Raw genomic sequence first — 12,091 nt, forward strand, 5'->3', positions numbered from 1 at the left:
TACGTAGCAAAATATGCCTTCAATGAATCTCACTTTATGAAATACACAATTAAATATTTTCTTTTCTTTTAACTGCAGCCAACCAAAACTACTCAACTAAGTAACTAATTGTATTAAAATATCATTTTGAAAAAAACCCACCATTTTCATGTAGTCTGCATCAAGACACTTTTAATATAACAAATCTATAATGAGCATTATGAACCTGCACCAATGAAATAATCTCAATAGTTCTGTGACTTCAGCTGCAAGACAAGATTGCACCATAATTTATTGTAAACCAGTATTATCTATTCTTCATATAAGAAATAAGACACACAGGGAATAGCCTATAGCTCTATCTTGTATGTTCTATAAATATTATAGCTGATGGTCATGTCCTGTGCTGCCTATATACTGTACACCTGACGATGCTCGTTACGTCTTATGCCTTTTGTGTTTTGAAACTAAGGGTACAAGCATTGAATTAAAGTGTGCACTAAGAGCACTTTAAAAAGCGCTTGGCAACAAGTCATGTCCTGCAAGCCCTGTGTTTCTTGTATGGATAAAAAACACCACCAAATGTCTCCTCCTGTGCATGCTACATACAAGAGAGGGCTATAGTTCACACTGTGTATGGTACTTACAAGGGAGAGCTATAGATCACCCTATATATGTTACACACAAGTGAGGGCTATAACTCACTTTGTGTATGTTACATACAAGGGAGGGCTATAGCTCACCCTGTGTATGTTAAATACAAGTGAGGGCTGTAACTCACCCTGTGTATGTTACATACAAGTGAGGGCTATAGCTCACCCTGTATGTGCTATATACAAGTAAGGGCTATAGCTCACAGTGTATGCTACATACAAGTGAGGGCTGTAGCTCACTCTCTGTATGTTACACACAAGGTAGGGCTATAGCTCACATTGTATGTGCTTCATACAAGTAAGGGCTATAGCTCACCCTGTCTATGCTACACACAAGTGAGTGCTATAGCTCATCCTCTGTATGTTACATACAAGTGAGGGCTTTAGCTCACCCTGTATGTGCTACATACAAAGAAGGGCTATAGTTCACCCTGTGTATGCTACATACAAGTGAGGGCTATACATAGCTCACCCTCTGTATGTTACATACAAGTGAGGGCTATAACTCACTCTGTGTATGTTACATACAAGTAAGGGCTATAGCTCACCCTGTCTATGCTACATACAAATGAGGGCTATAGCTCACCCTCTGTATGTTACATACAAGTGAGGGCTTTAGCTCACCCTGTATGTGCTACATACAAGTAAGGGCTATAGTTCACCCCGTGTATGCTACATACAAATGAGGGCTCTACATAGCTCACCCTCGGTATGTTACATACCAGTGAGGGCTATAGCTCACCCTGTATGTGCACATACAAGTAAGGGCAATAGTTCACCCTGTGTATGCTATATAGAAGTGAGGGCTATAGCTCACCGTCTGTAGGTTACATGCAAGTGAGGGCTATCGCTCACCCTGTATGTGCTACTTACAAGTAAGGGTTATAGCTCACCCTGAGTTTTTTACATAAACACGAGGGCTAAAGGTCACCCTGTGGCTAGGGCTTGCAGAAAGCACCAATGCTGTAATTGGTCATGTCATCATTGATGCCATGTGTGTGACATATGTGGTGTCACATTTGAGATTAAGGAGAAGTGTTGAGATCTATGATTGTCTGTTGTCAAATGTTATACTGTTTAGGTTATGAATCATAATGACCCTTCAACCATTTTTTTCGAGTACATATGTATGGGGTTTTATAATCCAGGTAAGTATGTAATATTTGTAGAGGACTATACCAGCCCTGAGTGAAAATCTTTTCAGTTCATTTATTGGGTTCTGTGGTTATATGATTTGCCCAGTTCCTCGATTATCAACACCGTAAAGCGTTGTAATACTTTGTGGACACTGAATAAAGGACAGGGCATTTGGCTTTGCCTGTGTCAGATGTTTATGTTTGCAGTATCAGTAGTGTATGGACAGCTGCCATGCCCTGTGGTACCTGGATTCATTACATGCTCTTGGACCACACTCTGTATAAGATGTCCATGTCCAAAGAGCCTGAAAGGCATGACCGTTGCCACACTCCGCTGCCTCTGGTTATACTGTCTTTATCTATAGCCTGTACCACATATCAGTAACAACAGTTCCTGCAAGGAAGAGCATTGGGCATAGGGGGTGGCCCTTTACGATGCGCTGTGCCCACTATCCATGCACACAGTACTCAGTAGAATAGACCTTTAAAAATAGCCTCTGACACTATTAGTGCTCACACTAACTACAGGGCCTGTCTTTCATCCATGTCCTTCTGGTCCTGGGCACATGACATTACTTTTTGGCATGACAACTCAGTACACTGTACCTTGTAGGAAATGAAGGTAGATCCTGATTATCCCTGCGCTATTACCATAATGTAAATTATTTTGGGATAATTATACACTTATATCTAACTACTTCTTTTTTTATTAGTATTGTTGTAGAAACGTCCATCAATAGAGCATGCACCAGTAAACAGTGTTGTATGGCATTCATTTTCACGGGGGAATTCTCGCCTCAAAGCCCATGCTATTAAACATTTCTTAAATTGTGGAGGTTATGTACCAGTGCGTAATTTATTGAATAGTAGTCAAATCATTGGAAATGGTCTGAGAGCGCATCTGGTAAACATAAATAAAAATATAGACTTCTCTATACCCAATCCTGCATGACCGGCAATCACCAACAACAAAGATCTTACAATGACTAGCTGGAGTTTGCCATTACTGACCAGTTGGCCACTTCAACACAACACTGTTACATTAAAAAGTAACCACTGTAAATCTCAAAACACATTTACACAGTTCCATTGGAGTAGACTTCATACGATGCGATATTCATTACTAGGCTCATCTCCACTGCACTGAAAAATCTCAGAATAAAATGCAAGAAAAAGAATTGAGCAAGATTTTTTGGAAAAGCAATGAGATAGGTTGTAATGGTTTACCTGCGAGAAATGACTTGCAAGTGACTCCAGTTGTGTGTATCCCCAGTGGTACAGCCATTAACATGTTAATTGCCAAACACTTACATCACTGAATAGCTAAGTTTGAAAGTCAAACTCAAGGTCATCAATTATACGTGAACATGTTAAAAACACAGACACTTGTTGTTTTTCTCTGTTGTAAAACTGCTGTATTTGATTACTCAAGTAAAATTACAGTATCTCTGCGGTTAGTACGTATTAAATGTTTAAAAGAAACTGGACCCTTTTTCCTTTTAACTTTCTAAGAAAGTGCATGTAACAGTCCAAAGTTTGCAATATCTAATACAAAACAAGAAAACTGTTTCCTTAGTCAAGAAGTAGGGCTTGGTCTTGAAAGGAACATATGTACATTTTAATGCAAGTGAATATTTCTCATTTTATATACAGGAGCATCTACATGTTTGTCCCCCCAGAAGGTTGTTCAAGATGCCATACTTAGCAGCATTGTGAAATTCCAGCACATTTTCTATAATGGATATACCTACAAGGCAAATTATTACGTCTCAGTTTCAACTACCAAAACAACACTTTTGTATTATTCTCTAATAATCTGCGTGCGCGTTTCTGTACAGGAACATATTGACATTTAAGAGGACTCAAGAAAAAGGAGCACAGTACAAAGAACTGTCCAAAACGGAAATAAACATATTTCGATCTTCAAAAGGAGAAAAACTGTTTTAGTCTGAAAATAATAAAAAAGAAAAAATGAGCATCATGTACAGGTTCACACGGTTCAGTCCAAGCTCTCCAAATCAAGTCGTTAGTATCTGAAAATCAATTTCTGGAAGATTGAACAAGGGTTTCCCCAATTGATTGACATGTTCAGCAGATCAGAGTAAACATTTAAATACAGACTTGGATCAGAGATGCAAATGCATTCTCAAGACATTGAATCAACCCTGGAGTTCATATTAACTTGGGTATATAAAATAAGTTAATGCCAGAATGGGATCACCTAGCAGAACAAACTTGAAACTGCCATAAATGTTACAGCATGTTTACAGCAACTCTAGTTGATTAGTACATAGTTCAAATTACAAGGGGGCTGAAGTTATGCATGTGTCTGCAAAGCCAAGGAAATGTAACTAATAAATAAGGTCTCTAGTAACTCTACGAGTCACTCCTGGTACAAAACAAGTTTTTAATGTTGCACTTCATATACTGGAAAAAGCAACCGCGGGTTGCAGTATTTGCAGGAACGCCATTCATGAAGTGTGTTCTAATTTGTTATCATTTCTTTGTTGTCCTCTACAAAACGGGTGAATCGGAAGGTTGTCCCATTGTCATTGCCTGCCATCCTCTCCAGACCAGCTAGAGAGGCATTGGGTTCAGAATTCTGGAGCTTCTCCAGGCTTCCTGTTAAGCCACTAATGGGTGAATTGCCACCATTGCCCAAGCTGCCAGAAAGTGAGGGGATGCCTCCATTCTGTATGACAGAGATCTCATTGGTCTTCATGGCCAGTCCGTTGGAGAGAGCTGCTGCGTACTGATTCCAGAAACTCGATGGGTCTCCATTCCCTGACCTGGAGATCAGGTCTTTCTGAAAGATGTCTGGAAACTTGACTGCATTGCCTCCCAGAAAAGTCATAGGTCCATCTACAGAAAGTCGTCGCCCTCGCCGTGCAGGAGTGCTGTTCCACATATGCGTCCCCATGTGAACCTGAACGAAAATAAATGGAGTCAAATAAGTGACGGCCATATGTCACAGGACTGAATAAGGAATCAAGAGTATTAAAAAAGGCATTCATACATTGGATGGACCATCCTTATCAGTCATTATTAGTTTTTGCTGTTGAAAGTGCACACATGTTGGCTTTACTGTAATTCATGTTGTTAAACCGAATATGCTGCTTCCCGTACTAATAATAAAGATCATGTTATTTACAAGAGCAATGCGACCTTTTATTGGCTGTAGGAGGTCGGTATAAAGTTCTTCTTTTCACTTTTACAGATCGGATAGCCATTTGCAGAGGGAGAATTGCTATGTCCACTTCCATTGCATTGGCGAGTATTGTATTTGACACCTTTCACCCTAAACCTATCCTTTGCAGACAGGAATAAAGTGTCCTTTCCTGGTAGCTCATCTGACGGCCAGGACTATAGACAGAATGGCCTGAAAGTAATTATTCATCTTGCATTAAGGATAGCAATCCCTAGAGAAATGATTCTCCTGTTGAAAGTGACCAAATGGAGTTGGAAAACTAAAGTGTTTCCTATGCTGTAATGTGATCTATAGGGGCAATGCTTGTTATAGAATCCTGGATAGCCAAAACAAACTACGCTTCTTTGTTTGTAGGGCACAAAGAGATTTATTGTACATTATAAATATTTACTGACTTCGTGCATGATAAAATACTTTCCGATAGCATATTGCTTGTATGACAGTGAAAATGTGGACTGATCTGGAGGTTTCATTGTTACCTTGGTCTGTTCTATGGGGATTTGCTAAGTACAGAAACCTTTAAATAACTAAGCAGTGCGTTGATTCATACTAAATAGTGAGTAATATGAACACCTGATCAGTCGCTAATGGCTTACACAAATCAGACTACATTGATTTATTTTACACAGGTGTTATCTTGCATAAGTCCTTATTAGTGGAGTATGCGTATTTTGTGTATTTTTTGTTAGACACCAGTTTACACTTTAAGCATAATTTTCACTTGTGGGAGACACGTTCAAGCGGATGGTAGCTATAACTGGCAACTTAACCATGTCACTTTAGAAAATGCACAAAAAATACATAGAACAAATATTGTGTGACTTTTTTTCTGCAAAAGCATACCTCGTGTACAATTTAAATGCAGATCATTACCTTGCCTAATTGTTATACGCACAATTTCTGGGAAATAACATATTACACATAGAAAAACTAGGCGATTTCCCCATCCTAGGAAAAAAAAAATCGGTTAATTTGCACTAGTGTGATAATTAGCACTCTAGTGACCAATAGTTCTGTTTGTATCATTCAATACTGTTTATAGCAGTAAAGAATCTTTGCTTAGAAATTGTCTTTGTAGATAAAATATAAATAATGTTTTATTGATGCTGCAAAACAATACTGCAAAACTGAACAACAATACACAATCGAATGTGGTACTGATAACCCCTTGGATAGAAAATAGCACCACCAAGCTAATTCTGAAATTCACCTCATTCTTTGCTATATAAGGCAACATTTGTTCTTATTGTGGGTTCAAAAAGGATATTATTTCTAAGCAAAGTGCCATACTGGGGAAGCTTCTTTCCTCTGAAAAACAAGAGATTTAATTGGTGTGCTGAAAGTATTGGTGATTCAATCGATTAGGCCCTAACCCAACTGGTACCTACTGAATAATGTTTGTAGGAGCTATGGTGAACTGTTGTAAATGGTCTTGAAAGCCAGTTGTATTTAGGCCCCAATGGAGGAAGACTGAACTTGTCTCACATTAGGGGAGGAGTTGGACAATTTATTTCTCCTTTAACCCAGTGGACACATGGCATGGCTCTCATTTTCAATTACAATGACATGAAAGTGACAGAATGAGGTTGTTTTCAATCAGTACTTTATAAATAATTCAACAGATCATTATAAAATTCAAAATTGAGTCATATAAAAAGTTACCATCAAGTGATTTGCAAGTATTATAGTACCCAGATCCTCCTACTCCAACTACCTACTGAAATAGCAGTTTTCCTCTATGGTAAATACGCTTGCCACTAGCTCAAGTACAAAGTAACATTCCATCGACCACTGCCAAGTGCTTGTGCTGGAAAAATCTGTATCATGCTATGATTTCAGAAAAAGAAAACTACTTCATGTTTGAAAAGTCTGCTTGTTTTAATTTTTTCTGGTGGCAGTTCAACCTGGGGTCATAACTTCAAACATCTGGAAAAAGATGCACAAACCTTGATGTGGGTCAACATGACACACAGCCTTTGGTCAAAAGATTATGTTCATTTGGCTCAGCACCAGGCTTCATAAATCTACTTATGTAAATATTGTCAAAGCCACAAAATACAAATCCGGCAGAAATAATGCACTGGCCAAACTTAAACGCACTTGTTGTGTGTTCAGTGTATCACCAATTTATTTTCTATGGTTTCTCGAAGAGATGGGCGTGTGTTGTGATACATAAGGGCAGTGTAATCTCTTCCTCATAGACTATAATATTGTTAGTTACCAGACGAATAAAATAACAAAAAAAGAACCGTAAAACATACAGCATTTTAATGTACTGAATTATTTGTAGGATGGCTATTTTATGTATCACCTCCCACGACAGACTACTAGAGTTTGATACCAAATTCAGGGAGAACCTATAAATAGGTGCACACAAATCCATCTGTTTTACATGACAGAACTCGAGCAGTATTTGCAATGGAGAGGCGAGGTACAGGGGATAAATTGGGATTAGAGAATCACATGGAAAATATGTTTTCATAAGTCTTCTGAAAGGCGAGCACAGTTACATAGGGTAAGGGATAGCTGGGACGCTGTTGGTAAGGTGTCTTTTTCCCATTCCTAAATTAGAATTAACTCTGTGACGAAGTCTCCTCTTTCAGGAAACACTAGGAGAATGATAGAGTCGCTAGAGATGGGGCAAGACAGATCACAGTATTTTAATTGTCTCTAACTGAGGGTAATCAAAACAAAATGAACATTTGTTTTCTTTTTCTGTACAAAAAGACAGACTGTCCCTTACAGCACAGTGTGATTTTATCTCTTTCCAAGCTTTAATCGACACATAATATATTAGCGATCAACTGACATCTTGCACTCTTAAAGTCCTTTGCTCCATGCATATGTGCACCCTTCCATTTTCATATTCATTTTGTAGATGTGTGCATGCTTAATGTCATAAGAGTGCCCAAGAGTCACTACGCTTATGCACCTACAAAATGATGCAGTTAAAGCAGTATGGGTGACCTTTTTATTCATTTATATATCTGAGATGGGGGGAAAAAAAAGAAGCAGTGCAAAAGTACTTTTTTTAAAACAGAGGCAGCAATTGGATATCTGATCCCCACCAAAATATTTAATATAAAAAAGAGGGGGATTTGAAGGGGACAATGCAGAAGCCAGTGGAGTCAAGGGGAGTGGGAAGAGTTGAAGTAGCACACGAGAAAGAGCAACATGGGGTCACACAAGTGAGCAAGCACCCCAGATTGTGGAGGAGGCAGGGAGATTGTCAGGTGAGAGAAGAGCACGAGAGTGATAGCTCAAAGCACGGTGGAGACCACAACAAAGAGCATGGTGGTTAGTTATTGGCAGAGGCAAGAGAGCGCTTAACCAAAATGGGGAAAAAGTAGTTCCCGAAAAGTGAGTAGTGGAAGAAAATAAAACAGCCAGTCAGCAAAATAGAAAAGAGGCTATCTTCCGGGGAAAGAAGAAACACAAGATAGAAGAAAATAAGCGAGTAAATAAAGCCAACCAACGGTAAGCAATGAGCGGGCTATAAGCACCTGTAAGTTCTTGGTAAGCCCACAATTAATATTTTACACCCAGACAGCTTGTGCTGTGTAGCAAGCTTGACTTAAAAATGCATCCATGCTGCTTTCACCATGATCTGTTAACATTACCAACTCACAACTAAAAACGCAGCTTTTATGGAACTTTCAACTCTTACACAACTATGTCGATGCATCCAATAATAATGATAATAAATGACATATGTTACAGTAAACGTCCAAGTATTTTATGAATAGTTCCTTCTGTAAAAGAGCCACGCATTTTTCAATACATAACGTTGCTTCAATAAGTTATTGAAGAAATGCAAATAAATCAACTAAAGCCACTGGGCTGAATCCACCATCTAATAGTCTAATTCATTTCTCAGTCGCAAAACCACATGTCCCTACTGTACATAGATTGTGGCATTGAAAGACATACAAATAGCTGTGCTCGTTTAAAAGGAACTATTCAAGACTCATTGTTTAAACAGTGAGCAGCAAGGTTCTCACAGTTAAAGCAATATACAGGATTTATTTTCAGATACATAAAAGTATCAATGTACATTAAACATCTTTTTCTTGGCCCCTCATGGAGCCAAAATGCTTTTTTATCGATGGGGTTGGGAAACTGGTGTAAAAAGCCAAAGGATGCAAAGGGAATAAAAGCATATCCATCAGTGATTGCTAAAGTCGCCTAACTCTTGCCTTACAAAGAATCCAACTATAATAAACACAAAATATGCCCAGTGACAGGCACTTTCCGAGATCGACTGTTTTACCTAAATCAAAAATTGCCTAACCCTCAAACAAGATAAAGTAGGAGGGTAAAAAGGGAAGAGAAAAGTCCCTCATTCATCCCACACTGATTCCAAATGTGAATCCAGCTGTTAATAGGCGGAAGAAGTAGAAGGCTGCCCTGCCAACAAATCCTGCTAGAACACACAAGTCAATCATTCAGTGCCACAGATATGGCCTGGAATGAATAGCTGCACCGTAAAAATGTTCCTATATTTACATTTACATTTGCACTTAGTCATTTATAGCGAAGAAGCCCGGATGAGTGGTTTCCAATCTAACATTAGATTGTGCTTTTGAGACTATGGGCCTTATTTAGAGTTTGGCAGAGCAGGAGCCCGGGTGAAAATCAGTGGTGCTGCCACACCACCAAACTCACGGCTCGCCCACCTCATTTAGTGGTAGGCGAAGTGCCAGGATTCCTGTGGCAGAGACTAAGCTGTCTTTTCAGCGATGGCCCACCACAACGCCACAGGTCAATGGGTGTTGGAACACCTGCCTTACTTAAGCCGGGCCTTCCGATGACATTTATCCAAATGGAAAGCACTAGGAAAGACCTGATGGTCCCTAACTTCAAACAATGAAAATCCCCCACCCCCCCACCCCCCTCATCCCCCACCCCCGCATACTTGGAGAAGTCTCCCCATTAGTCAGGGAGATTTTTAAACTGTCATAAACAAACTACCCCTCCTTCTAGGCTTATCACATATGAACAAATAATTGCTGAGGAGGTCCAAAACAACATGAAAACTTCTCTGCCTTCTGAGAAACTGCTGTAGTTGCTTGAAGTCAGTGCTATTCCCTTCTAGGCAGGCAGAGATCTAACAATATGGTGGTTGGTCCTACAGCAGGGGCATCCACATATCCTCTTCTAACCTGGAAGGCTGTCTACTCTGCAAAGTCAGGGATATTTACTTTGAGTCAGTCAGAGTAAGTAGGTGCATGTCCAAGATGGGGGGAAAAGTGAGCACTTTCATGCATAAAAGGAGACTTCTTAGCAAAAAGTTAACTGTGCCAGTGCACAATTTGGCATGGTTTAATCATGCGGATTGTAAACCTTGTTGAAAATTCACACGTATTTTATGCCTAATGGGAAGTCCGCATACGTACATTTTACAAATTGGAGGACTGCCGAACATTTAAGCTGCCATAAGTAATCCTAGAATTCTTTTTAACCCAATAAAATTAGGCAATCTACGTTAAGTGTAGGTGTAAATCTGCTGGTGTACATTTTTTATTTTGCTTGTGAGAATTTGTAAATTGGACCCTCTGTATTTATTACTGATACTTCTATAGTGCGTTTTAAAAGCTGAAATGTTAATGATCTGGTGTGGAAAAGCATATGTAAGTACCTACCAGTTATGGCCAATGAATAATTATTTTCCACTGCGTTCTTGTGTGTTTGGTTTTGTTGCTCTTTTTTACTCACCATAACATGGCCCTTCTTTAATTATATCTAAATAATTGAAGAGGTGATTCTGAATCATCCCCGTACCCTTGGCTTAGAGACCAAGGGACCTTCTACAAACAATTAACTGATTTAAAGGAATTCAGGGAGTCATTTAGGCCCTTGCAGGCAATACTTCATTCCGCCAGGCCTTAAGAGGGATGTACTCTGCTGCCATAGTAGACTGCAGCCCACCATATCTAGAGGTCTCTGCCTCCCTGACAGAGATGTGTAAGCCTTCAGAATAGTCAGAGTGGCTTCTTTGAAAGCACTCAAAGTTTGCTGAGCAGCCGTCATGTTTCATGTGGCGGGCCTTTCAGCTACATTTTTTGTTTTAAGTGGGAGGTTTTTTTTTTAAAACAGAAAAACAATTGACCCTGACACGCTGGGAGTTTCTTTTAGGGAGTTGGATACATTTTATATCTGTTTGTGACAGTCACGCTTTTCCTGGCAGTCCTGAACAGACAAAAATGTACATTAGAACATCTTCTCTAAATAGGGCAGATGGTTTGAGGCATACATACCGATAGCCATGAGTCTGTCAGGCCATCAGTGTAAGATTTCTACCAGAGGAGGTGGAATCATGGCGCTATACCTGACTTCAAAAAGATCAGGTGGGCCCTCAGTGTGGCACGCATCGTACTCCACCATGTTTGTGGCAGAGTACCCTCTCCGCCAAACTCTAAATGAGAACCCTAGCCCTTAGGTATATTGAAGATCATTTATAGATCTCACTTGACATTACACTTGATATTTTGTCTGCAGTTATTACAAAAATAAGAACATTAAATATTAGACATCCTTTTTCATTGGTGGAGGGGGACGTTAATTTTGGCAACAAAAGGTCACACCAATGTGCTTACAAGTAATTAATATTAGCACCATTCAGGTTTTAAGTGTTTTATTTTTATTGTTGTCGCCGTCATTGTCATCATCTTCAGTGGCTTTATTAGTATTGTTAGTAACAGCAATATTAATACTATCACATTATCGTCATTGATAGCAGTAGTATTGTCATTATTTTGTCATCATCCTCTTTAGTGGTTTGAAATGCACATGTGACAACAGGAAGCTATCATTACCCAGCTTGCTGTGTGTCCCGGGAAGCTTTCCCTTCCCGGGACACACAGCAAGCTGGGTAATGATAGCTTCCTGTTTGTAAAGGTTTTTAAATTATGTTTGCCCGCCAAATCAACTAACCGTGATCAAGGTAGTATAGAGCTACTGAAACGCGTTGGTTAAACCTGTGCGGAGACTACGTAATGGATTGAAAAATAAATTAAAACTTTAAAAAGGAAAAAACGAGGCTGGAGTTTGCGGCTCTTTCTTGTTTCCGATGGAGACTGTTTGTTGAAATTATCGGCGGTTTGGTTCTACCGCGA

The 12,091-nt window shown here is 39.4% G+C and overlaps 1 protein-coding gene across 4 annotated transcripts in view; it reads right to left on the bottom strand.

Moving 5' to 3' along the window:
- Positions 1 to 2,621: 2,621 nt before the first annotated feature.
- SALL1 (spalt like transcription factor 1) overlaps positions 2,622 to 12,091 on the bottom strand; it is a 39,056-nt gene continuing 29,586 nt past the window's right edge. For all 4 annotated transcript variants that reach the window (XM_078671577.1, XM_078671573.1, XM_078671575.1 and 1 more), the window contains one exon: positions 2,622 to 4,694. In XM_078671577.1, the coding sequence (XP_078527703.1) occupies positions 4,254 to 4,694 (441 nt within the window). In that variant the 3' untranslated portion in view covers positions 2,622 to 4,253. The remainder of the gene's footprint in view (positions 4,695 to 12,091) is intronic.

This window comes from Lissotriton helveticus, chromosome 12, assembly GCF_964261635.1.
Source record: "Lissotriton helveticus chromosome 12, aLisHel1.1, whole genome shotgun sequence".
Taxonomy (NCBI): domain Eukaryota; kingdom Metazoa; phylum Chordata; class Amphibia; order Caudata; family Salamandridae; genus Lissotriton; species Lissotriton helveticus.